At 38.5% G+C, this 23839-nt stretch overlaps 2 protein-coding genes across 13 annotated transcripts in view; one reads left to right on the top strand and one right to left on the bottom strand.

Annotated features, from left to right (window-relative positions):
- Positions 1–9856, top strand: part of LOC104605235 (DNA mismatch repair protein MutS, type 2) — a 108653-nt gene extending 98797 nt beyond the window's left edge. For 4 of the 5 annotated variants that reach the window (XM_088895899.1, XM_088895898.1, XM_010269913.3 and 1 more), the window contains one exon: positions 9452–9856. In XM_088895899.1, coding sequence (XP_088752025.1) covers positions 9452–9615 — 164 coding nt within the window. In that variant the 3' untranslated portion in view covers positions 9616–9856. Of the gene's footprint in view, positions 1–9405 lie in introns of all 5 variants that reach the window. The other variant, XM_088895900.1, reaches the window with a different exon arrangement.
- Positions 9857–13694: 3838 nt separating this feature from the next.
- On the bottom strand, positions 13695–22959 carry EMB1687 (ribonuclease P family protein / Rpp14 family protein). Of its 8 annotated transcripts, XR_016080944.1 has the most exons (6): positions 22607–22959; positions 16678–16859; positions 16428–16565; positions 14913–15121; positions 14225–14637; positions 13695–14144 (listed from the first exon to the last, which is right to left on the bottom strand). XR_016080944.1 is itself a non-coding variant. In XM_010269916.3 (4 exons), exons 2-4 carry the CDS (start codon positions 16853–16855, stop codon positions 14973–14975), a joined length of 465 nt encoding a protein of 154 aa, XP_010268218.1. In that variant the 5' UTR covers positions 16856–16859; positions 22607–22958; the 3' UTR covers positions 13695–14972. The 8 variants fall into 8 exon arrangements, 2 of the variants coding, with proteins under 2 accessions (XP_010268218.1, XP_010268216.1); XR_736560.3 differs by having other exon boundaries at positions 13695–14637; positions 16678–16864; positions 22607–22958; XR_736562.3 differs by lacking the exon at positions 14225–14637 and having other exon boundaries at positions 13695–14169; positions 16678–16864; positions 22607–22958.
- Positions 22960–23839: the final 880 nt, after the last annotated feature.

The following is a 23839-nucleotide window of genomic DNA, read 5'->3' as shown; positions in this document are numbered from 1 at the left end:
TCATTCTTGCAGTAGTATTTTGGGCTAGATGGAGTGAGAGAAATAGTAGAATTTTTGAAGGCAAACAGTCCTCAAAGGAAGAAATCTTGAACAAAGTATTGGAGATGGTTCATTCATGGTTGGAAACTCATCCTTTGTTTTGGTTCAGACATTCTAGATCATTTTTTTTATTTTGATTTCCTTTTTGCAAGGATTGGATGGTCCTTTGTTTTGGGGTTTCTGGTTGCAATGGGCAGAATTATCCATCCTATATTAAGCTTCTCATTGTATAGGGGTTTCTTCATATTTTCTTTTTGATTTTAATGAAATACTTTACCTTACAAAAAATGTACACTTGGTTTCCTTAGGATCAAATTTAAAATAAAATATTGAGATCCAAGGATTTGAACAAAGCAAGTGCGCCCAAAGGTCTCAAGGGGAATAGCAAATGTCTTTATCTGGATACAACAAGTTAAAGGGAGCTTTCATATCTAAAACTTGTGAAGAATCCTATTGATGAGATACACGGTTGTGTAGATGGCATCCACCTAAAAACATATGGGAACATTAGAATTCTGAATGATGCTTCTAGCATCTTCCAAGATGTGTTTGTTCTCTCTCAACTACATTTTGCTGAGGTGTATAGGGACAAGTACTTCTAATGGATAACTCCATACTCAAGGAGATATGAAGCCAAGGGTTTTGCAAAATACTCCTTGGCATTATCAAATCTGAAAGTTTTTATTCTAATTCCAAACTAGGTTATAACCATCTAGTGAAATGCACGAGTCACAATAGGGACCTGATCTTGAGAATGCATAAGATAAACTCACAAGAATAGTCATCAACAAGCAACAAGAAATATCTATATCCCCCCATAGCAATAATGTGATATGTCCCCTAAACATTGGTATGCACAATTTCAAAAGGAATGTTACTTCTTTTATTACTTATTCAATAAGTTGATCTACAATGCTTTGTAAGTACACAAATTTCACAACTTAAATTGAACACTTGGACTAATTCAAATAAAGTAGGAAAAAGACTCTTCAAAGACCCAAAAGATAAATGACCCTGTTAAGATGTGCCAAATAGGGGTAGTTTAGTCTTCTTCTGTTTGTTAAGTAACTTGCTTATGTGGCAGTGTTATTAGAGTTACTCTGCCCCACACTGGATGGGTTAACCATCAGATTTTCGACAGACCCTTCTCTTCTCTTCTTCTTCTTCTTCTTCTTCTTCTTCTTCTTCTCTTCTTGTTCGGACTACTGTAGCAGCAGTCGAAACATGTTATCAGAGCCATGCTCCTGACCTACTTCAGTTGGTAAAGCACCTCAGCATTGTTCGTGACTCTTCTCCTTCGTTTCTGGTCAGTCAATGGAGAGAACTGGTTCGCCCTAGGTCAGAAACATTACAGCTTGTCTCTCTCTGCTGCGCATAACCTTCTTCAACAAGGAAAGTGACTTCAGCAGTGAATGGTTGGTTGATATTCTCAAAGGAAGGCCGGTTCTCTCTTCTTCTATTGTTACTTATATTTCTGGGTAGAAACCCTACAAGAAGCTGTGAGTATTGATTAGAACCTAGAGAACTAGGTTCATTGTTGCCCTAGGAAGGGCTGTGTGTGTGCAGTAGCCGAATGGTGTAGGGCTGCTGTAAGTTGTTGAATGAATGGTGTAGGGCTGCTGTAAGTTGTTAAGTGGTGTTAGGGCTGCTATAAGTGGCCGAGTGGTGTAAGGTGGAATGCAGTGACCTTGCCGAGGTCCTTGTGGTTGTGTAATGCCCTCTTAAGTGTGTTAAACAAGTCTGAACTGGGTGCAGCAGATTTGACTGTGTTGTGGTGCTTGTGATGCACAATTTGTTTTGAGTGGTTGTAAGAGGGCCTACTTGTGATTAGTGAGTGGTAAATTGATGCTTATGTGGGACGTAGGTGTGTGAAGCCAGCAGTAGTGTGAATAAGAACAAGTGTGTGCTCCCACTGTTGTGTTTAGGGGCTGCAATAGGTGTTGAAGTATCAAACTATGAACAACATCAATCAGCTTGTAGCTGAGAAGTAAGGTTAGAGGCAACTATGAAAGATTACAATGGCAGCAATAGAAGATGGCTACAATGATCAGAAACCTAGTGTGGTAATTTCCCCCGACTACCTACGGGTACAAATGACCTCAATTAAGCTGAATGGGGAGAACTATGTTCCATGGGCTAAATCAGTGGAAGTTTTTCTCAAGGCAAAGAAGAAAGTAAAGCATGTAAGAGATGAGAAGCCACTGGTTGACTCTCCAGGGTTTGATGATTGGGAACAAGAAGATGCTCAAATCATGACTTGGCTGTGGAATAGTATGGAACCCAAAATCAGTGCCAACTTCATGTTCCTTGATACGGCTAAGGATATATGGGAGCATGCTAAGAAGCTATATTCTGGACAAGATAACACAACGAGAGTATATCAGCTTTATTAGGAGTATTTTGATTTACAACAAGGAACCAAAACACTAGAAGAGTACTATGCCTGCATGAAGAATATAAGGAATGAACTCAATGTCTATCATCCCCTTACTCCAGATATTCAAGTTCAGCAACAGCAAAGAGAACAGCTAGATGTTACAAGATTTTTAGTGGGGCTGAAGTCGGAATATGAACCAGTTAGAGCTCAAATATTGGGGGGCTCTACTCTTCCTACACTTGATGAAGTATTCTCAAGACTTCGTAGAATTTCTTTGGAACAGACAGAGAACCCCACACAGTCTGATAGATCAACATTTGTGACAGCTAGAGGAGGTGGACATAGTACAAGAGGGGGAGGTCATGCTCCCAGAGGAGGCCGTGGCAATTCCATGATTGGTCGGGGTGGCCGTGACTCAGGGGGAGGCCGTGGCAGAGGAAAAAATAACTCTACAAGGAAGTGTACTCATTGTGGTAGGGAAGGACACATAGTGAATTTCTGTTATGACCTACATGGCCCTCCCTCTAAATGGGCTAATCATGCTGTAGCAGGCGAGGTTGTTATTAGTGACAGTAAACTGGCAGACCGAACACCTCCCACATCTACATCTACTTCTGGGAGGGAGATGGTGAGTGTTCCGCATGATGAGTATGAACGGTTCCTTCAAACTACTTCACAGCATACCACTGCCACACTTGCCCAATCAGGTATTGCTTGCATGTCATCTAAAACTCCTTCCTGGATTATTGACTCTGGAGCCTCAGATCATATGACCGGGACTCTAGGTGTGTTTTCTTCTCTTTCTGAAACTAACACATCACAAACTGTTACACTTGCCAATGGGTCCTCATCTCCCATCTGTGGTGTTGGTAACGTTGACATGGCTTATGTCCCCTTATCATCTGTTTTATATGTACCTAAGTTTCCATTCAATCTAATGTCTGTTAGTAAAATAACCAAAGCTCTTAACTGTTCTGTTACCTTCTTTCCTTCCACTTGTGTTTTTCAGGATCTCAAGACGGAGAAGAAGATTGGTGGGGGGCATGAAGCTGGTGGATTGTATTACCTTGACGGTGGTGGATCTTCAATTGCACTTTAGACTTCCCTTACTCCTCTACAATGGCATTGCCGACTGGGACATCCATCTCTCAAGGTTCTCAAGATGTTGGTTCCATCATTGAGTCAGTTGTCAGTTTTACAATGTGAGTCATGTCAGTTTGGTAAACACGGTCGTGTGTCCTTCAGTCCAAGAGTTGAGAGTCGTATGTTGAGTCATTTTTCTTTGGTTCATTCAGATGTTTGGGGTCCAATCAAAATAGAGTCTTATAATGGGTACAAGTATTTTGTCTCCTTTATTGATGATTGTTCAAGAATGACATGGATTTACTTAATGAAAGAAAGAAGTGAATTATTTTCCATTTTTCAAAAATTTCATGCTGAAATACGCACACAATTTGGTGTTCCAATCAAAGTTCTCCGTTCAGATAATGGTCGTGAATACTTTCTTACTTCATTTCAACAATATTTAGAACAGCATGGCATTATTCATCAGACCTCGTGTGCTTTCACCCCTCAACAAAATGGGGTGGCTGAATGGAAGAATCGTCAGCTTCTTGAAATTGCTCGGTCTATGCTTCACCACATGAATGTTCCTAAACGGTTTTGGAGTGATGCTGTACTCACTGCATGTTTTCTCATTAATCGGATGCCCTCTTTTATTCTTCATGGTCGGTCCCCCTTCTCCATCTTGTTTCCCACTTTATCTTCGTTTCCATTAACTCCTCGTGTCTTTGGTTGTGTGTGCTTTGTTCATAATCTGAGTCCTGGAATAGACAAGCTAGATGCACGCTCAATTAAATGTGTCTTCCTTGGCTACTCTCGGACTCAAAAAGGGTACAAGTGTTATAATCCCATTGCCCGAAAGTGCTATGTCTGCCCTGATGTCACCTTTTTTGAGTTTGTACCCTTCTTCTCCAGTCATGAAGCACCCTTGTCCTCACCCTTACCTCCTCTTCCTCTTCCTGTCAGTGATCCAGTTCCAGAGGCTGTTGTTGGAGTAGATTCATCACCTCATCCAGTGCAGGTCACCACTGAACGACCACCGATCCGACAAGTGTATACACGTCGAACGACACCGGCCCGTCCTCCAGCTTCTACCTCATCTGCGGATCCTCTCATGGCTCCTATTGCTGAACCTTTAGACCTTGACCTACCCATTGCCTTACGGAAAGGTAAACGCAGTTCTACACTCCATCCCATTTCCAATTTTGTTTCATTATCTCGTCTTTCTACCTCACATCGTCAGTTTGTTTCACTTTTGTCCTCTATTTCCATACCTAACAATGTTCAAGAAGCTCTTAGTTCACCTGGATGGCGGCAGGCAATGGAGGAGGAACTTTCTGCTCTTCAACATGCTCAAACGTGGGAACTTACTACTCTCCCACCTGGGAAGCATGTTGTGGGCTGTAAATGGGTGTATACTGTGAAATACTTGCCAGATGGTAGTGTGGAGCGTCTGAAGGCCAGACTTGTTGCTAAAGGTTACTCACAGTTGTATGGTGTGGACTACATGGAGACATTCTCTCCGGTGGCTAAAATCGGTTCTGTTCGTGTCCTAATTTCCTTGGCAGTTATGTACGATTGGCCTCTCTTTCAACTTGACATAAAGAATGCCTTCCTCCATGGTGATCTAGTGGAGGAGGTATATATGGAGCAACCATCTGGGTTTGTTGCTCAGGGGGAGGTTGGTAAGGTGTGCAAGTTGAAGAAAGCAATTTATGGGTTGAAGCAATCTCCACGTGCTTGGTTTGGGAAGTTCAGCGAAGTGGTGAAGAGTTTTGGAATGAAGCAATGCCAGGCTGATCACTCAGTGTTCAGCTATGACTCAGAAGCTGGGAAGATTTTATTAGTGCTCTATTTGGATGATATTGTCATCACTGGTAGTGATAAATTGGGGATTGGCAAACTAAAGGTATTTCTGCAAAATCATTTTCAAACTAAAGACCTTGGAACATTAAAGTATTTCTTGGGAATAGAGGTTGCCAGGTCAAAACAAGGTGTGAATCTGTGCCAAAGGAAATATGTCCTTGATCTATTGGAAGAAACAGGACGGTTAGGTGCAAAACCGGCTGAGACCCCTATGGAACCAAATGTTAAGTTGAGCAGTGATACAGGAGAAGTATTTGAAGATCCTAGAAGGTATAGACGACTAGTGGGAAAGCTGAACTATCTGACTATCACGAGACCCGACATCTCCTTTGCAGTCAGTGTGGTGAGCCAATTCATGCAGAACCCTCGTATACCTCACTGGGATGCAGTCCTTAGAATTGTGAGGTATCTGAAAGGAGCTTCAGGCTGTGGGCTATTGTATAAACCAGGAGGAAAACTTGAAGTAGTTGGGTATATAGATGTAGACTGGGCAGGCTCAGTGAATGACAGAAGATCTACTACAGGCTATTGCACATTTCTTGGAGGAAATCTTGTGACATGGAAGAGTAAAAAGCAAACGGTTGTGGCCAGAAGCAGTGCTGAAGCCGAATATAGGGCCATGGCTCACACTACCTGTGAATTAGTGTGGCTGAGGAATCTCCTACAAGAAATTGGGTTTCACATGGATAAACCTATGAGATTGTACTGTGACAACCAAGCTGCACTCCATATCTCATCCAATCCTGTCTTTCATGAGAGAACAAAGCACATAGAGGTTGATTGCCACTTTGTGAGAGAGAAGGTTCTTGCTGGAGAGATAAATACAGAACATGTGGGCTCAAATGACCAGTGGGCAGATTTGTTTACAAAAGCTCTAAGCTCAGGGAAAGTGAACTATGTAACAAGCTAGGATTATATGACATATATTTTCCAGCTTGAGGGGGAGGGTTAAGATGTGCCGAATAGGGGTAGTTTAGTCTTCTTCTGTTTGTTAAGTAACTTGCTTATGTGGCAGTGTTATTAGAGTTACTCTGCCCCACACTTAAGTAAGGGCATTTCTGTCTTTGTAAACATTATTAGAATCTAATATAGATTAAGGGGGTCGACTGCATGGGTTAACCATCATATTTTCAACAGACCCTTCTTCTTCTTCTCTTCTTCTTCTTCTTCTTCTTCTTCTTCTTCTTCTTCTCTTCTTCTTCTTCTCTTCTTGTTCGAACTACTGTAGCAGCAGTCGAAACACAATTGATTATGCCAAAGCATAACTTGACTTACAGGATAAGAAACAAAAAGACCTTCCAATTGCTTTATTCCTCCAAGGTGGATGCTCAAGCAAGTAAATTCCATTTGTTTGATGGCCAGTCCCAATCACCTTCTTTGTCACCAAATCCTGAAAAACACAACCATCAAGTAAAAATGTCACCAAAAAATTCTAATTTTTAGTAATAATAGTAATTGAAAGTAGATTAGTACTAAGCTTAGGATCATGCAAGACTAAGGACAAGGAAATGGCATCAGACACTTAGATGTCTCCCTTACCAAAATAGAAACAAGAGATTCATCAGCAATAAATACTTTGTCTCTACTAAAGGACAAATAATAAAAGGTGAATAAAGAAGATAAGCCAGTCATATGATCATAAAGGCACTTGAATATAATCCAAAAAAGACTAGTGTCACTTGGGGCTAAAGCATGATAGGCAATAGCCCTTGTACCTAAGTGTGCAAATGCTGAGGTAGGAGTAGGAAGTATGGAAGATGACTGAGACGACCCAATAATACCAACATCACTTTCTAGATGATTCAAAGAAGCTCTAACTACAACTAAAGCATCTAGAAAAGTGGATCTAGTGCTCATCATGGATGGAGCCTCTATAGTAGCAACAGCATGGCATTCCCTTTTTTTATTTTTGAGCCTTGCTAGAATAAGGTGAGGATGAAGCTTCCACAAGTGTCCCTGGTGTGTTTTGGCTTCTTATAGTAATCACAAAGTACTTCCCTCTTCTCTTCTTCATTTTCTTCTCTGTATCACCACCAAGCTTTAGCTTTATAGTTGTTAAAATTAATTCCATAGGCAGAATCTGTAACATAACCTCCCTCCTACTTTTTTCACTATGTACCAAGGAGTAGGCTTGAGATAAGATGACACTGTCTCTAGTAAGAAGTTATTGCCTCACAATGTCATAATCTGAATTCAGTCCAGCATGTAACTCAAACATCCTATTTGTCTCAACTAACTTTTTATATGCTGTTGTGTCCTTTTGACTCTTTCACTCAATTGTCTCCAAGTGATCAATTTCATTCCATAACGGTTTCAAGGTAGAGAAGTAAAGTGATACAGGTTACTCCCCCAGTTTAAGATTGGTCACCTCACTCTTCAACTCATAAGCTTTAGCAACATTAGGTGACTGAGATAAGTTTCCTTCATATTATCACAAATCTCCTTAGTTGTCTTTGCCAAAAGGTAATTTCAACTAATATGAGACCACATGGAATTGCACAACCAAATCATGACTAGATAGTTTTCTTGAACCCACTTAGCATGAGATGGGTCTTCCTTGGATGGTGTCTTTGTATCTCCAATGGCATATCCTAATTTTCCCCTTCCTCCAGTGGCTATCATGGCTGATTAAGCCCATTCCAAGTAATTAGTTCCATCGAACTTAACAGTGGTGATCTGAAAGGAAATTGTCAGATACACTTCCAACCCCCATAAGTTCTTCCCCATGTGATTTAGATTCATTCCCAGCTGTCTCCATAATGTACGTACCACTAGGAAATCACAAAACTCAAGGAAGAAAGACCTATTTAACTGTTCACGAGGCTGGAAATAACTGTATGGCAACCAGTAGCAGTCCTCAAGAGAAAAGATAATGGGCTGAAAACAGAGCTGAATGGTTTCCAGAGAAAAAAGATCCCTAAAATCAGCCCTGGAGAAATTTGTTTTCACCAACTGCTCCGCCCAGAAATATCGAAAACCCTTCTACTAGCTGTCAATCTCAAGAAGGATGCAAAATCTACCCAGAAAAACTGAGTGCGACCTCCAATCAATGGTTAACCCCTAAACCTCAATCTGACCTGATTTTTCGGGCTCTTCCTAGTCACTGGGCAATCTCCAAGATCTCACAACACCTTGGGCACCAACTGGAATCTCCAATGGTCTCCAAGAAGCGATAAGTGCTATAAACTCCAGCCCTAGATAATTCTCATGTAACCAGCTGGATCAAGTCCACATCAAAACCCTTCTCAATCCTAAACTTACTCTGATACCAACTTGGCTGAAATAGAAGGTAATCAAATCTGGTTTTGATCAGAAATCAGCAAAGAAAGAAGGAAAAAGTGAAAAAGTGAAAAAGAAAATTCAGAGAAGAATCTTATGGTCCTACCACCCCAATGATTGATATTTATATTAAAGCAAATAAAAGAGTATACAAAGACAAGAATAACCCTGCCATCTATATAAAGCAAATAAATGTCTTTGCCAAAATTTTCCGAACAATCCTAAATAAAAAAAGGGCAGCCCTGTGAATGAGATTCCCACCACTGTGGGGTCTGGGGAGGGACAGATGTACGCAGCCTTACCCCTGCACATACAGAGAAGCTGTTTCCTAAATCATTAGAATAATAGTCTTTAAATTGAAAATTTGATGCAAACAAGTTTCAGAGGTTGAAATTATGGGTGTAATTGATTCAGGTGGAGTTAAAACATTTACCTAGAATTTTGGCGGAAGCAAACCTTTACCATTATAATCTTCACGTATAAAACAGAGTTTCAGTAACTGTAGAAACAATCATCTGAATCTTATATATCCTAGCTAGCCATTAGCTCATGACCAGATCTTTAAGTTTGGACTTTGCAGTCATATGTGTTCATATGCAAGGACATCAGTGTCATTGTAGATTTTTTATACTATAAATACTAATTATCTGACTGCCCAAATTTGTCATTGTAGATTTTTTATACTATAAATACTAATTATCTGACTGCCCAAGTTTCTCTTGCTCTCTTAAACACGGGTTCCTTCCCTACTTCTTGGACTTGACCAAACATTCAACTGCTAGATACATTAAAGCGTTCAGAGCAAGTTAATATCATTTTATCCTGCAGATAAGAGTAAGGAACTCCCCAAGGTAGGTGATTTGGTACGTGTTTCTTCACTTGGTAAAAATGCAACAGTGATAAAGGTGGAGGCATCTAAAGAAGAGATCATAGTTCAAGCCAGCAACATGAAATTGCGCTTGAAATTAAGTGACATTGAAACCTGTAGGTAAGTACGGATGTATGGATATGTATGACCTAATGCCAGCTTGGCTTCAATGTATATACAGTTTCCCAAGGTCAAAGTAAGCAAGTTCAAATTTCAATATTTCCCTAACTATGCTAAGGTAAGTTTAAATGGTGGGAAAATCTATGCTGCTAGAAAGACATGATGCCGGTAGAGCTTTGACCAATCAATTCGGCCTGTAATTTTGATAAATACCACCTGATCGGGTTATCACTTTTATGATTCTAGTTGATTGGTTACAAATTTTTCCGACCTAATGCCAGCTTGGCTTCAACGTATATACAGTTTCCCAAGGTCAAAGTCAAGTTCAAATTTCAATATTTCCCCAATTATGATCATGTAAGTTTAAATGGCGGGAAAATTTATGCTGCTGGAAATACATGATGTCAGAAGAGCTTTGACCAATCAATTTGGCCTGTAATTTTGATAAATACCACTTTTATGATACTAGTTGATTGGTTAGAAGCTATTCTGATATCATGTCCTGATATGATAGTCGAACCCTTGAATAGTTGTCTTAAATGTAGGAGTAACGAGAAAGATAAGGAGACTACTTTGAAACCCTTGAATAGTTGTCTTAAATGTAGGAGTAACGAGAAAGATAAGGAGACTACTTTGAAAAAGAAAAAAGGTCAAATAGACAAATTTGAATTTCAATATTACCTTAATAATGCTATTTTTAAGTTAAATGATTGCTTTAAAAGTAGGCGTTAGTTAGAAGTTATCGTATGAATATAGGAATTAATGAAGATGACGAGTCATACAAATTTGAATTTTAAAAGTTGTCATAGGAATCAATGCGAAAGTAATTATAGGAGTTATTATTGAGATATCTGAGCTTTGCAACAATGTGTATTAAATAGCACTCTGGATAATGTTCCCACACCCCGCGGTGTATTGGTAACATCTCTCATGGATAAAAAGGGAGATATTTTCAATGCACAGCTGTCATGTCATGTGGGTTGGTAAGTGGGAACAACTTGCTGCTAGCAGATCCGAGCTCATTAAATAGTAGTTGAAACTTTTGTGTTTCATACAATATTTTCAATCTGTTGTTAATCTGGCCAATCAAATCGTTTGACCCATTACTCGGACAGGATTCTAAGTCCAGTCAAACTGTTGACTCATTCAACCCAGTCAACCCAGTCACTGGGTCATGGGTTATATATTCAGTGTATCTAAACTTTCAAAAGACATAACTTTGCACTCTGATGTTTGATTGGGATGCTTTTTTTGTATTTTGGGCAACTTTTCAAGATCTATACATTCCAGGTAGCCATAGGCACCTTGCCCCGTTATTTTTGCAATAAAAAAAACATTCTTTGGCCTTAAATTACAATTTTTAATATCTTTTATAAATAAAAAAATTAAAAATATAAATTAAATATAAAAAAATTGATACAGGTTCAATACAGTATGATACGACTGATACCAGTTGGCACATGTAGAACAAGTAGGAGCTAACCCCTTTTCCACCATTATCACAACAATTGTCAAAATAGAAATGAAAAAAGGTATATTGCATTGATATTTTAATCTTTTCTTTTTTATTTATTATGGGCTTTAAAAAAAAGAAAGGAATTCTAAATAGATATATAGACCTAATTACAGATATGCATGAAGCCATGAACGCTTGTAGCATATATCAAATTTTACAATTTCAATAGATTTTCACTAAGGTTCAACATTTTGCTTTCATTTAATTTCACTGATCGTATATGAATTGACTAAACATATTTTGGAGGTGGTTCCATGTTACATGTTTGTTGATGACATTGTTTTAATTAATAAAACTAATAAAGGATTAAGTATATAATTAAGCTTATAAACGAATGTCATAGAAATAATATGTTTTCAAATAATAACTAAAATAAAATATATGATATGCAAGTTCAATAATGATAAGTGTGTAAATTATAATATATTTATGATTAGAGCCCAAGAAATCTCAATATGACATTTTTTTGGTGCCTTGATTTGACAAGTCATAATAAGAGAGATTGTGGAAGATGAGTAAAACGGAGGGGTGCATTTGGAATTATATGTGATATGCAAATACCACTTAGATTATAAGGAAATTTTTATAAAATAGTTGCAAAACAACCATGTTGTATAGAGTGTTGGGTAGTCAAGAAATGTCTAAAAAATAAGTGTGTTAAAAATGTGTATGCTGAGATGAATAAATAGATAAAGAGAAAGTAAACTAAAAATGGGTTGGTCATGTTCATTGAAGAACTTAGACAACACCCATAAGAAATGATCTATATCAAGTTGGAGCCTAGAGGGGCTATAAGTGCTAGGGATAGTCAAAAAGGGACATGGTAAGTAGTAAAAAATGTTTTTTAGATATAGTAACAAATGATTTAAGCACCAACAATTTAACATTGGATATGACTTTAGACAGAATGGAATGGCAATACAAAACTGACCCATATGGTTGGGATAAGGCTTGAATGATGATTTTTATGGTTGGAATAAGGCTTGGATGATGATTTTAGAGTTCACATCAGCCCCCCACAAGGAGGTGCCCCACAATGTTCCACAGCACATCCTAGTATGTATTGAGAACATCTCTAGATGATGTCTCATCATTTCTTGTACAATCATGGAGAGATTCCCAATATACGGCTGGAATGTAGGGCACCCCCGAGCTGATGTGAACTCATGATTTTAAACCTTGCTTTTAGTGGATAAGTAATTAAGTGGGTTGCAACTGATTGAATGGTGCGTTGAGTTGATCATACTTGATCACACCCCCTAAATATTTTATATATAATTTGAAAAAAAAAATAATGGGAATTTGATAAATAACCACCTGATTGGTTACCACTTTAATGATATCAGTCGATTGGTTATAAATTTTTCCAATATCATAGTCGAACTCATAAAAATAATCTATACACCAAGCCAGCACATTAGAATTTAATTTTTTTTAATTCGACCAAACCAGAAGTTGCCCATTAATAGGGAGGATTGAAGATGTTAGCGCAAAACACCAAAAAGTGTACATTGTGTATATCAATGGTGGTTCATGATCCTGTATGCATGCTTCAGACAGCTCAGATAGCAGTTGTTGGATGGGGCTAGAATCAACCTTCCCAAATGATTCTATAGGTGTAACAGGAATATTTTATTTTTGGCTTGGGGTGCAAGGTGCCCGATTAAAGTGCTTATAGGAACAGTATCTCCTAAAAACAAAAATTCTGAAAAATCTTGAGAATCCAGTTATACATTGGAAACATCTCCCCATAAATTTTAATTTTACTTTCTGTGTATTACTCATGTTACCATTAAATAGGGCCAAGTAGCAGCCACTTCTCACCCACTCTAAGACTTAACAAATATGAGACTAAGAAAAGAAAATGCTAATATGTGGAAAATACCCCCCTCCCCGTATTGGCATGCATCCCACTTTATGCCACCGGGTCCCACAAAGTTAGGAGGTTGAAGTTTGTGCCATAGCACAAAATCCAGTGTTCTCCACAGGCTAGTAAGACTCTGAGAGATCTAATTTCTGAGATACCTACTCCCTGGGGGTTTCAAGATATTCTTATGGCTGTGGGTGGGACCGCACTGGGCCAAGCACCGCTCCATCATATGAATCTCATGGCTCCCAATTCCTTGTTTAACACTCTTGTATTTGCAATTGCAAGACTTCTCAAAAGAACCCAATGTAAAAAGCAACTCCCGAGTCCCAAGTAAACTACCCCATGTTAAATAGTCCCTTTGACAATTTGTGATAGATCGTTTTAATGGCGAAAGCAGTGTTGTTGCTATCCAACTCAGACCACACCAGATAGTCTGAGTCTGTCGTGAAAACCAAGAACGGGCTGACCATCGGGTTAACCAGTAAACCATGATACCGAGAATTCTGATTTTTAGTCTGGACTGAGATAAAATATTGGGCGAAAGGCCAAAATGAACGACGACGAAAATATAGATCCAGAATCCAAACCCCATCATGGGTGCTTAATGGCACCCAGACAGAAAAATAGAACTAACAAGTAATAACCCCTAAATTATGATTTTGCTTACGCGGCAGCTGTTTTAGCTTTCAAAAACAAATTATCATGGTCAACACCCCCCTAATTTATGAATCCTTTCAAAGGGGCTTCAAAAAAATTAAAATGCAAAAACAATATCAGATTCAAGCATTACATCCAAGAGGTAACCTAGTAAAATTTATTTATTTATTTATTATTTTACATGCCCAGATGCTTCAGGGCTAAACCTAGGCCCAGTTAACCGCTACCATTGGAAGTTAGGAAAACTCAATAAGCCTGGATACAAAAGAGGCTTCTTTTCTGTTTACGACTTGAGAGTGAGACGCAACCCAGAATGCTGGATGAGGATTCACTTGTAAACCATTGTCACCAATTCTTCTTGGTCTGTTTTGTCGCAGGGGCTTTGAGAGTGCTCTGCAATCTCCCCACCTAAGAATCCTTGTATGCGCCCATAAACCTGCCGTCTGCCAGGGGGTGGGGGTCTTAACAAAGGACCTAATGTCTATAGGACCTGTAAAAAGTAATGAGCATATCTCCTACATGCAGCACAAAATTGGTTTTTTTAAAACACGTAGAAGTGAGACACCATACCTAATTTATTTCATAAACCCCTGACAAGCAGCTTCAGGTTTCAACTGTGTCCATGTGAATAGAGGGCTTAAACATCTCCTAGAGACCTCAAATAGCCGGAAAGCAACTTTTGGTGAATAACATGGAGTGACAGAGGTGGTTGTCTTTCAGGCATTGATCAACAGCTCTCACCTCGAGCTTCTTTTTGTAACTTATACCTAGCTCTCCGTGTGTTTTACTACAAGAATTATTCACACGTAGGATAAAATTTCTTTTTTCTCTAGGAAAAAATTGGATCAGATCGAATGATCCAAAAGGGGTTGGGAAAATCATTTTATAAGAGGAATGGACATCAGGCTGAGAATCTTAGTCGAGTCAAACATGATTTGCCTGTAACACGTGCTATCCTTTGAGCAATATGCCTTCAATATTTGCTTCATCCGAGCAAGAAAAAGGATTTCAATGGACCATAAAGTAGGAAATAAATTAGGCACAAGGAAACCATATATGCAGGCAAAAAATTAGGCACAATAAAGTGTGCAGTCTGAGGGTTTTCAGATTGATTCTTTCCCCGGTGCTAGGCATCTAAAATGGGGCATGCATTTTACAACAGCATATATATCTATTTGTCATAACTAAGATGGAGAGGAAATGCAGATTTCCCTTTTTTTTAATATAGAATCTTAAACAAGGGACTAAGGCAACTTACAAAAATGTCTATGCAGTAGCAACACAGAGTGGGCTGTGTAAAATATCGCCCAGAATTTGATCAGTGCTCCAATATTTTGATCCTCTCAAGACAATTATGCATTTGCTGAGTGATCTCTGGTGTAAGCTGATCTCCTGCCACAAGCTTATACTGTTCAAACTTTGCTTCATCACATTTCAAGGCAGCATTTTTACAAGCTTTAATGCTTCCTGAAATAAACAGACAAGAAATATTAATTCATGAAGACAAAAAATATATATAAAAATAAACCCACTTATTCTATGGATATATCAAGCACCATTTTCATTCAAAGAAATTAGTTGAACCAACAAATTATAATGCAAACTAAGAAGACAATTATGTATTTCAGGACTCAAACGTGCATGTCAATACTCACTTTCTCATACACAGAAAAGAAAAAAAAATTAAAAAAATAACAAAGGAAAATATTTTTGAATTCAGGAAATTTGACATTTTACATACATTCAAAATATTTTCTAAAATCAATAATACAATAACATTTTCTTACACAAACAAATGAAGAGAAATCATTTTCCTACCAGTCATGGAAAACTGTCCTTTATCACCTTCAGAAAATGTCAGGAATGTAATCTTGTCTTGTAAATCAAAAAGGTAGAAGTTAAAAAAATGCTCATTTACTTAGACCCCTCCTATGGTTTCATCTATTTACTAAAGCCTACCCTGTAGTTTGCATATTACTAAAACACCTCCATAGCCTACAACCATGTTACTTGATCAACCTTTCGTTAGGAACTGTTTGTATTTCCATCTAAGAATAGCCACATAACCTCTTAAGACAACCCTAGTAGTTCTCATATCACACACACTCCACACTTTCTCCAGACCAAGTTATTACGTGGAGTGAAGGTTTTGTTTCTAAAAGGTTGATATAAGAACTACTACGGGGTATTTTTCAAATAAAAAAACCAGGACCATTTTCAGTTGGAAATACAAACTCTTCCAGAAAGAAGGTCAATTAAGTAAAGCACTTGCAAACTATGGGTAATACACAAACTAGAGGGTAGGTTTTAGTAAATGCGTGAAACTAAATGACCCAAAAAAAGAATAAAGACTCATGGAGCAATGCAACTTTGAAAATATAACAGATGGTTAGAAAAATTCCATTAGCAGTTCCACAAAACATTACCAGCTAAAGAAGTTAAAGACAACTCTATTGAGAAATGTTTAAATAAGTGATTGTTAAAACTAAATACTAATTGATTTTATTGTAATTACACAAACTAATAGATAATTATTTCTTATTATGAAAATCAAGTCACAACATTTAGTAGGTTATTCCCTGGATAATTAACAAAACCACTTTCATACATTTAGTGGAAGTTCTGACTAGGAAATGCTTCAAGACATAATTACCCGTCTCAATATATTAGAACTTCTAGTAAGCAGAGGGAGTTACTTTAACTTGAAAAGTTGAATCATAAAAAGCTAGATAGGGAACAGAGTATCTTCAAGAGTTCTGCACTATCTACTCACCACTCAAGTTAAGCAAGTTAAACAGAACAGGGCAATTTCCGATAAGCCTGACCATGGTCATTGCAGACCATACTTTTCGGTATTCCTCACGTGAAGCTCTTATGATGCACAGCTTGGTTATAGGGTTGACATATTTAACTGCATGTAGATTGCTAGTTAGAGATTGAATGAAAGTAACTACTACTGGAAGTCAATGTCAATGTCTAACAACTAGACTACAACTGATTCAGGGCTGAATCCCAAATATTACCCTGGAATGATCCAATTGATGAAGCTAGTCCACACTCTCCAAAGTTTACAAGAATGCTTTCATTGATTGCCTTGGAAATATTAAGTTGAGTGATGATAATAGGATCATTACGCAGAAGCTCTCTGTTTGGATCTAAGAAAACCTCCATTACCATGTATCTATTTTTGAATCCCACCATGATTCTTCACTTTCACAGGAAAAGAACAATATGTTAGATAAATAGGATACTGAATGCAAGAATAAGACGTGCATTTTTTGGATGCATTGATAGAAATGGCATCCAGATATATGATGGCATTTCAAACCATGAATTCATGAATGGTTAACCAACCAGGTACACATTTGAATCCCCTTTCATGATTAGCTGATTGAAATTATGCTACCTGCTAATATTATTATTTTTTTTTTTTTGTAAAAGGTAAGGTATTTTATTAATTCAACTAACAGTACAAAGGAGCCTAGGCAAAAAAGAAGCTGCATAGAAACACCTCAGATTACAAATGCATCCAAGACTGAGAACTAAACAACAATCGCATGTTCTGATTTTTAAATTCCTCCGTTACCGACACCCAAGACAGTAATTTGCCCACAGCTTTCTGCACCATTTCCTCTAGAGATTTAGCTTTACCCTGAAAAGTTCTGTTGTTTCTTTCAGTCCAGATAGTCCAAAGTACCGCAGTTGGAACAGTGTTCCAAACCAAGGTTCCTTTCTTGCTAAGACCCTCAATTCTCCAACAATACAGCAGATCCTTCATAAAAGTTGGCATTACCCAACTGACTTCCAAGGCCTGAAGGAAATGCCTCCAAATATAAGCCAAAACTGGGCAATGCATAGAAAGATGCTCAATAGTTTCTGCTGACCTACCACACAAGCCACATGACATGTCCAAAACCCAGATGCCCTGTTTCATTAAATTAATTCTGGTTAGACACTTATTTAAAGCCACTGTCCAGATCAGAAACTTCACTTTAGAAGGACTATTAGTGTTCCTTGCCTAGCCGGAAAGTTGACATGACCTGAACTTATCAACTTACTGAACATAGACTTTAAAGTGAACCAACCATCAGCTTCCCATTTCCACCTCCAAGCATCCTCCTTGTTCAAGTCAACCTTCTGATTATGAAGCAAGCCCAGCAGATTCACATACTCTTCAACTTCCCAATCAAAGAGGCTTCTCCTATAAAGCAGATTCCAACTACTAGAGCTACCTGAAACAATGAAATTCTCAGCAACCGAGGATTCCTGATTTACAGAAATTTGATACAAGAGAGGAAAGGCATCTTTCAGACACGCTTCAGAGCACCAAGAGTCTTTCCTAAATTTAATTCTTTCCCCATTTCCCAATTTATAACCGATTCCTTCCTCAAATAAGAGTAGAGATCTTCAAGATACCTGTCCAAATGGAACTTATTCCTCTTGCAATAGGACCCTTGGACCTCCAACCACCCCAATCCACCCCATATTTTATCCACGATAAGCTTTTTCCACCATGCATTCCTTTCATTTGCAAATCTCCAAAGCCATTTACAAAGGAGAGCAGAGTTGAACATCTTCAATTTTCTTATTTCCAACCCACCATCCTTACGAAGACGCACTTGGTCCCAGTTTACAATATGAACTTTCTTTTCCTCCTCCCAACCTCTCCAAAGAAAGTTCCTCTGTATTTGCTCCAATCTATTTGCAACTTTGGTTGGAATAGGGAAGAGGGAGAGGAAATAAGTAGGGAGGTTAGAGAGAGTGCTCTTTATCAATGTTACTCTCCCCCCAAAAGACAAATATTTAGCTTTCCAAGATGCCAATTTCCTCTCCATTCTCTCAATCACTAGAACCCAAATCTCAAAGGAAGTACATTTAGCCCCAAGTACTTGACCAGAAGATGGGCAATCTGACAAGCCATCACTTCTGCACAATCATCTAAATTTGTAACATGACCTACAGGAATTATTTGAGATTTACTCAAATTTACCTTGAGGCCAGACACCACCTCAAACCAACTCAAAATTCCAAGCACCACCTCCAGCTGACTTGGGGAAGCATCAACAAAACATAAAGTGTCGTCAAAAAACTAAAGAATATTAACTTTTTCCTTACCCGTCGCAATTGCAAAGCCCTCCCAAAGCCCATTCTCAGCAGCCTTCTTGCTAAAAAGAGTTAGAATTTCCATGACACAAATGAAAAGCAAAGGAGAAAGAGGATCACCTTACCTCAAACCTCTAGAACTCCCAAAAAACCCCATCGATTGCCCATTAATTAAGATGAGAACTTAGGGGTCTTGACACAAACTCTGATCCAGTTTCTCCAATTCTGCCCAAAATTCGTTTTCTCCAACACCAGGTCCAAGCAATGCCAGTTTACATGATCATAAGCTTTTTTAATGTCAAGTTTACACATAACACCTAGGGTCCCCTCTCTTCTTCTGGATTCCAGCAATTCATTAGCAATGAGAATTGAATCAACCATCTGTCTACCTAGGACAAAAGCACTTTGGTTGCAAGAAATAACACTGCCTAACACACATTTCTTCCTTTCTACAAAAACTTTAGTCAAGATTTTGTAAAAACTGTGCAAGAGACTAATGGGCCTAAAATCCTTTATATTGACAGCCCCCTCAATTTTTGGAATGAAAGTGATGAAAGTTGCATTCAGACTTCTTTGAAATGAGGCATTAGTATGAAATGCCTAGAACACCTGCATCAAATCATTATTCACAATATCCCAGCATTTTAAATAAAATAAATTAGAAAACCCATCCAGTCCCGATGACTTGTCACTTTCCAACTTCTTTACTGCATCCTTAATTTCCTCTTCTGTAAATGGTCTCTCAATCCAGAAATTCTGCTCTTCATTTAGTTTATTGAAATGTAGCTCGAAAGGGAAAGGTCTCTGAACCCATCTCTCTTTATAAAGGTTCTTATAAAAAGAAGTAGCTACAGATTTAACCTCGGAGCTAGACTCACCACTCCTGTCCTCCCACACCAAATTACTGATCGAAGAGATCCTAGCACAAGCATTTGCCATTTTATGAAAGAACTTTGTATTTTAATCACCCTATTTGAACCAAATAGATTTAGCTCTATGTCTCCACTTCATCTCCTCCTCTACTGCCATCTTATCATATCTGAGTTTTGCAATTGACCTCTTAAGTCTCAGATCTTCAGTCAAGGGACCCGCCTCTTCAGCTCTGTCAATCTTGACAATGGTGCTCAACAAAGCCTTTTTTTTCAGTATCCAACTTCATATTCTTCTCCATGCTCCAAATTTTTTAACTTTCCCATGATGGCTTTAAGTTTTGATGCCATAACAAAAAAGCTAGAACCCTCCACCTGCAACTCATTCCACACATATCTGATTAAAGGGATAAGATTTTTCAAATTTAAAAGGGGATTTGAATGTCTCAAGGGTACATTTGACGATATGAATCACTTGAAACACACAAGCTGAATAGGACTGTGGTTGGACACAGGTCTAGGAAGGGTAAGCTGCCTGAAATCAGGAAAAAATTCATCCCAGTTTGAGGGTACCAAAAACCTGTCCAGCCTAAACAGAGTTGGGACTGATTGATTATTAGTCCAAGTGAATCTATTACCCTGAATTGGAACATCCATTAACTCCATACTATTAATGAAGCCAGCAAACATGTTCATCAAGCTAGTTCTTCTATCCCTTGTATTCTTCTCATCCACCGAAATAGTAGCATTAAAGTCACCCCTGATTACCCAAGGATAATTCTGAGGATCTCTCAAGTCTGTTAATTCCTCCCAAAAAGCCGCCCGAAGATTTGAGTCAACAGGACCATAAATATTTGTAACTTGAATAAGCTTTCCATCTTGTAATTTCAGCCTTAGATTGAGAAGTTACCAATTCTGCTGGAAACCAGAGAACAGAAAGTAGGGTCCCAAAGGCTCACAATACCACCGGCACTACCAGAAGCAGCCAAGGCCTCCCATCTGACCTGACCCTCCCCCCAGATACTTCGAACCGTAGCAGCATCAAGACTCTCCAGCTTAGTTTCTTGGAGCAAGACTATCTTAGACTTTGATTGTTTCAGAGAATCACATACCATCACCCTCCTCTTATACCTTGTTAAACTGCTCTTAGCTCTTATGAAAAAAGAAAAAGAAAGGGAAAAAAAACTGATCTTAGCTCTGCTATGGTGGATTTCAACTAGGTCTAGCCTGTCAAGTTTCTTTTTAGAAATCCAAGAGTAAGGGAGTAGGAGGTATATATGCCACCCAATGTTTTGAAACATGGAGCCATGAGGCGACGGGTTCCATTACCTGGAAGCATGACGAGTAATTGAAAATGCAGGAGACATAACTTCATTCAGCATCTGTAACGCCCAATCGGATGGACTGTTTACCTTTGACCTTCGCTCAGCAGCGTGGAACTGGATATTTTTGCTGATGGGAATTCCTACCTTGCCAGGATTGCAACTTCCATTGAAGCTTCCCTGTGGATGGAAGCTCACAAGGAGGAAGCTGGGTCTACTACTGATGGCAAAGTTCTGTAACAGTTGGACGAAGGATTCAGGGAAGGGTCTGGCTCAGTACTCGCTGGCAGAAGGGAGGAAGGTATGGAGAGGTTGGAAGGAGATGGAGGGGAAGAGGAAGAGAAAATTCCAAGGAAGGTAGCAAGTGGTGATGAGGATAGTTCGGGGGAGGAACAGGAAAAAATTGGTTTTTATAAAGAAGCATAGGAAAAGGAAGGAATTGAATAGATTGAAGTTAATGGAACAAAGTTTTATAACGAGCATTGCTACTAGAACAACTAGTGTTGATGGGATGAGTCCGAGAGATGTTCTGGACTCTGGGGATCTATCAATATGACTAGAGTATTGTTACTAGCACAAACTAGTGTTGATGGGATGAGTCCGAGAGATTTCTGGACTTTGGGAATCTTTCAAAATGACTAAAACACTGCTACCAGAACAACTAGTGTTGACGGGATGAGCCCGAGAGATGTTCTGGACTCTGGGAATCTATCAAAATGACTAGTGCATTTCTTCTAGCACAAAATAGTGTTGACCGGATGAGTCCAAGAGATGTTCTGGACTCAGGGAACCTTTCAAAATGACTAAAGCATCACTACTAGCATAGCTATTGATGACTGGCTGAGACCAAGAAAAGTTCTAGACTCTAGGAATTTTCAAAATGAGCAGTGTCATTACTAGCACAACTGTTGTTGACAGGTTGATTCCGAGAAATGTTCTGGACTCTGGGAAAGATATTTTCTGGTTTATATACTACATGTATTTCAGAATCATAGGAAATCCAGAAAAATTATCAATTGTGAAACAAGTTCAAATCAGCCCTCCACAATATCCCACAGCACATCTCTGCCGTGTATTGGGAACATCTCCAGATGATAATACCAGAAATGATAATGTCATCATCAGGAGATGTTCCCAATACACGGCAGGGATGTGCTGCGGGACGTTGTGGGGGGCTGATTTGATCTCTTGTGGAACAACATATTTTAACATGATGTTTGGTAAAACTCATGGTGAAGAATGTTAAACTTGATTCCAATATCCATCAAACAACATTTTTATTCATCAATTGCCTAGTTTAATATCTAAGTGTATATGCGGAAAAGCATAAACAACATTATCATCTGAAGAATCATTATTTCTACAGTACAAAGGAATATGTCTAACAATCATCTTGGAATTTCACTGTCAAATAATCCATAATATTTGATTTTAATCCACAGAAAGATTAGTAGAAATGAATGTTAATTCCTACTACACAATCAAATTAAAATTCTGAAGATTGAAATACTTGGACCACAGAAGGATGAAAAGCTTTCTGGAACTAAGAAATAGATGGTTTGAAATACAGCAGCTTATAAAATCTATTTACGCATCCCATTACTGTGAGATAGAACTAAAAATAACCACAAACAATGGAAACCGTGAAATTAGCACACCTCAGAACGGAGATATGGAACAGATATGATTGATTCAAGAGGGAGAATGAACAGAACAAACACCAAACGACGTCTGAGGCGATGGAGAGGCGGAACAATGTCTATCCTTCGCTAGAACGGGAGAGGTGAACCGTGAGAGTTTGAGAGTGGAGGATAGTGGCGGAGAAATCTTCGAACCCTACGTCAACCTCTGAGAATGGCAGAGAATGGCGGAGAAACCTTCGACCTGAAAATGGTGAAGAATGGCAGAGGATAGCATGAGGAAACCTCGATCCTTAGTTTGAACCCTGAACAGGGACCCTTAAACCTCCAAATGGGTACACTCGAGTCAACCTCACCCAACCCGTTTCCATTAAAGTTAATTGATCCACAAATAGAATTGGTGGATGCAGTACAAACGGGTTTTTTTTTATAATAATCTGAAGGGTAAAATACATAAACTTCTTCTATAGTTTCACTTTACCAAAAACCTCTTTTCTATTTAAAAAAAAAAATAATGTGCATCACACCCTAAGCCATTTCCAATGACGTTAATTGATCCACAAATAGAAATGGTGGATATAGTAGTCCAAATGGGTTTTTTTTATAATAATCTAAAGGGTAAAATACATAAACTTCTTCTATAGTTTCACTTTAGCAAAAACCTTCCCTCTTTTTCAAAAAAATTAACAAATACCTCCCTTCCATCAATGACCATGACGGAAAACATTAAAAAGATGATATTTTTCAAAATACCTATTTTACCTTTTATGAATTAATGTGCATCTGCTTTTATTAAAATAACCCTGTTTCAACAATTCCGTAATCTGCTCGAGTATAGTTCATCTTCTTTCTCATGATGCACAACACCAGAATGGCAGTACACTCCATAATCTGCTCAAACAATATTCATCTTATTTAGCAGCTTCGCCATTAAAGCGTTCATGAAGTCTCGCACGAGAAATCTATAGGTTCGTCTCATGAAAAATCTGTAGGTTCTTCAACTACTTCGCCCTTCCATCAATGACCAAGACGGAAAACGTTAAAGAAATTTTACCATCTGATTAGTGATTCGGAACCTCTGCTCTTCTAACCCGTTGATTTGTTTTGGGCAGAAAAGATGGGTGTCAGCAATTTTTTGAAGCGTTCTCCAGTAAATGTCGTAAGGAGTGAATCCAATGGCTCAATTGAACATCAGACTATAAGTTGACTCACAAGACGATCAACAAAGCTAGAGATGTTCAAGATTTCTTT

This window comes from Nelumbo nucifera, chromosome 1, assembly GCF_055504915.1.
Source record: "Nelumbo nucifera cultivar China Antique chromosome 1, China Antique-T2T, whole genome shotgun sequence".
Classification (NCBI taxonomy): Eukaryota; Viridiplantae; Streptophyta; class Magnoliopsida; order Proteales; family Nelumbonaceae; genus Nelumbo; species Nelumbo nucifera.
This window is presented reverse-complemented; position numbering and strand designations above follow the sequence as displayed.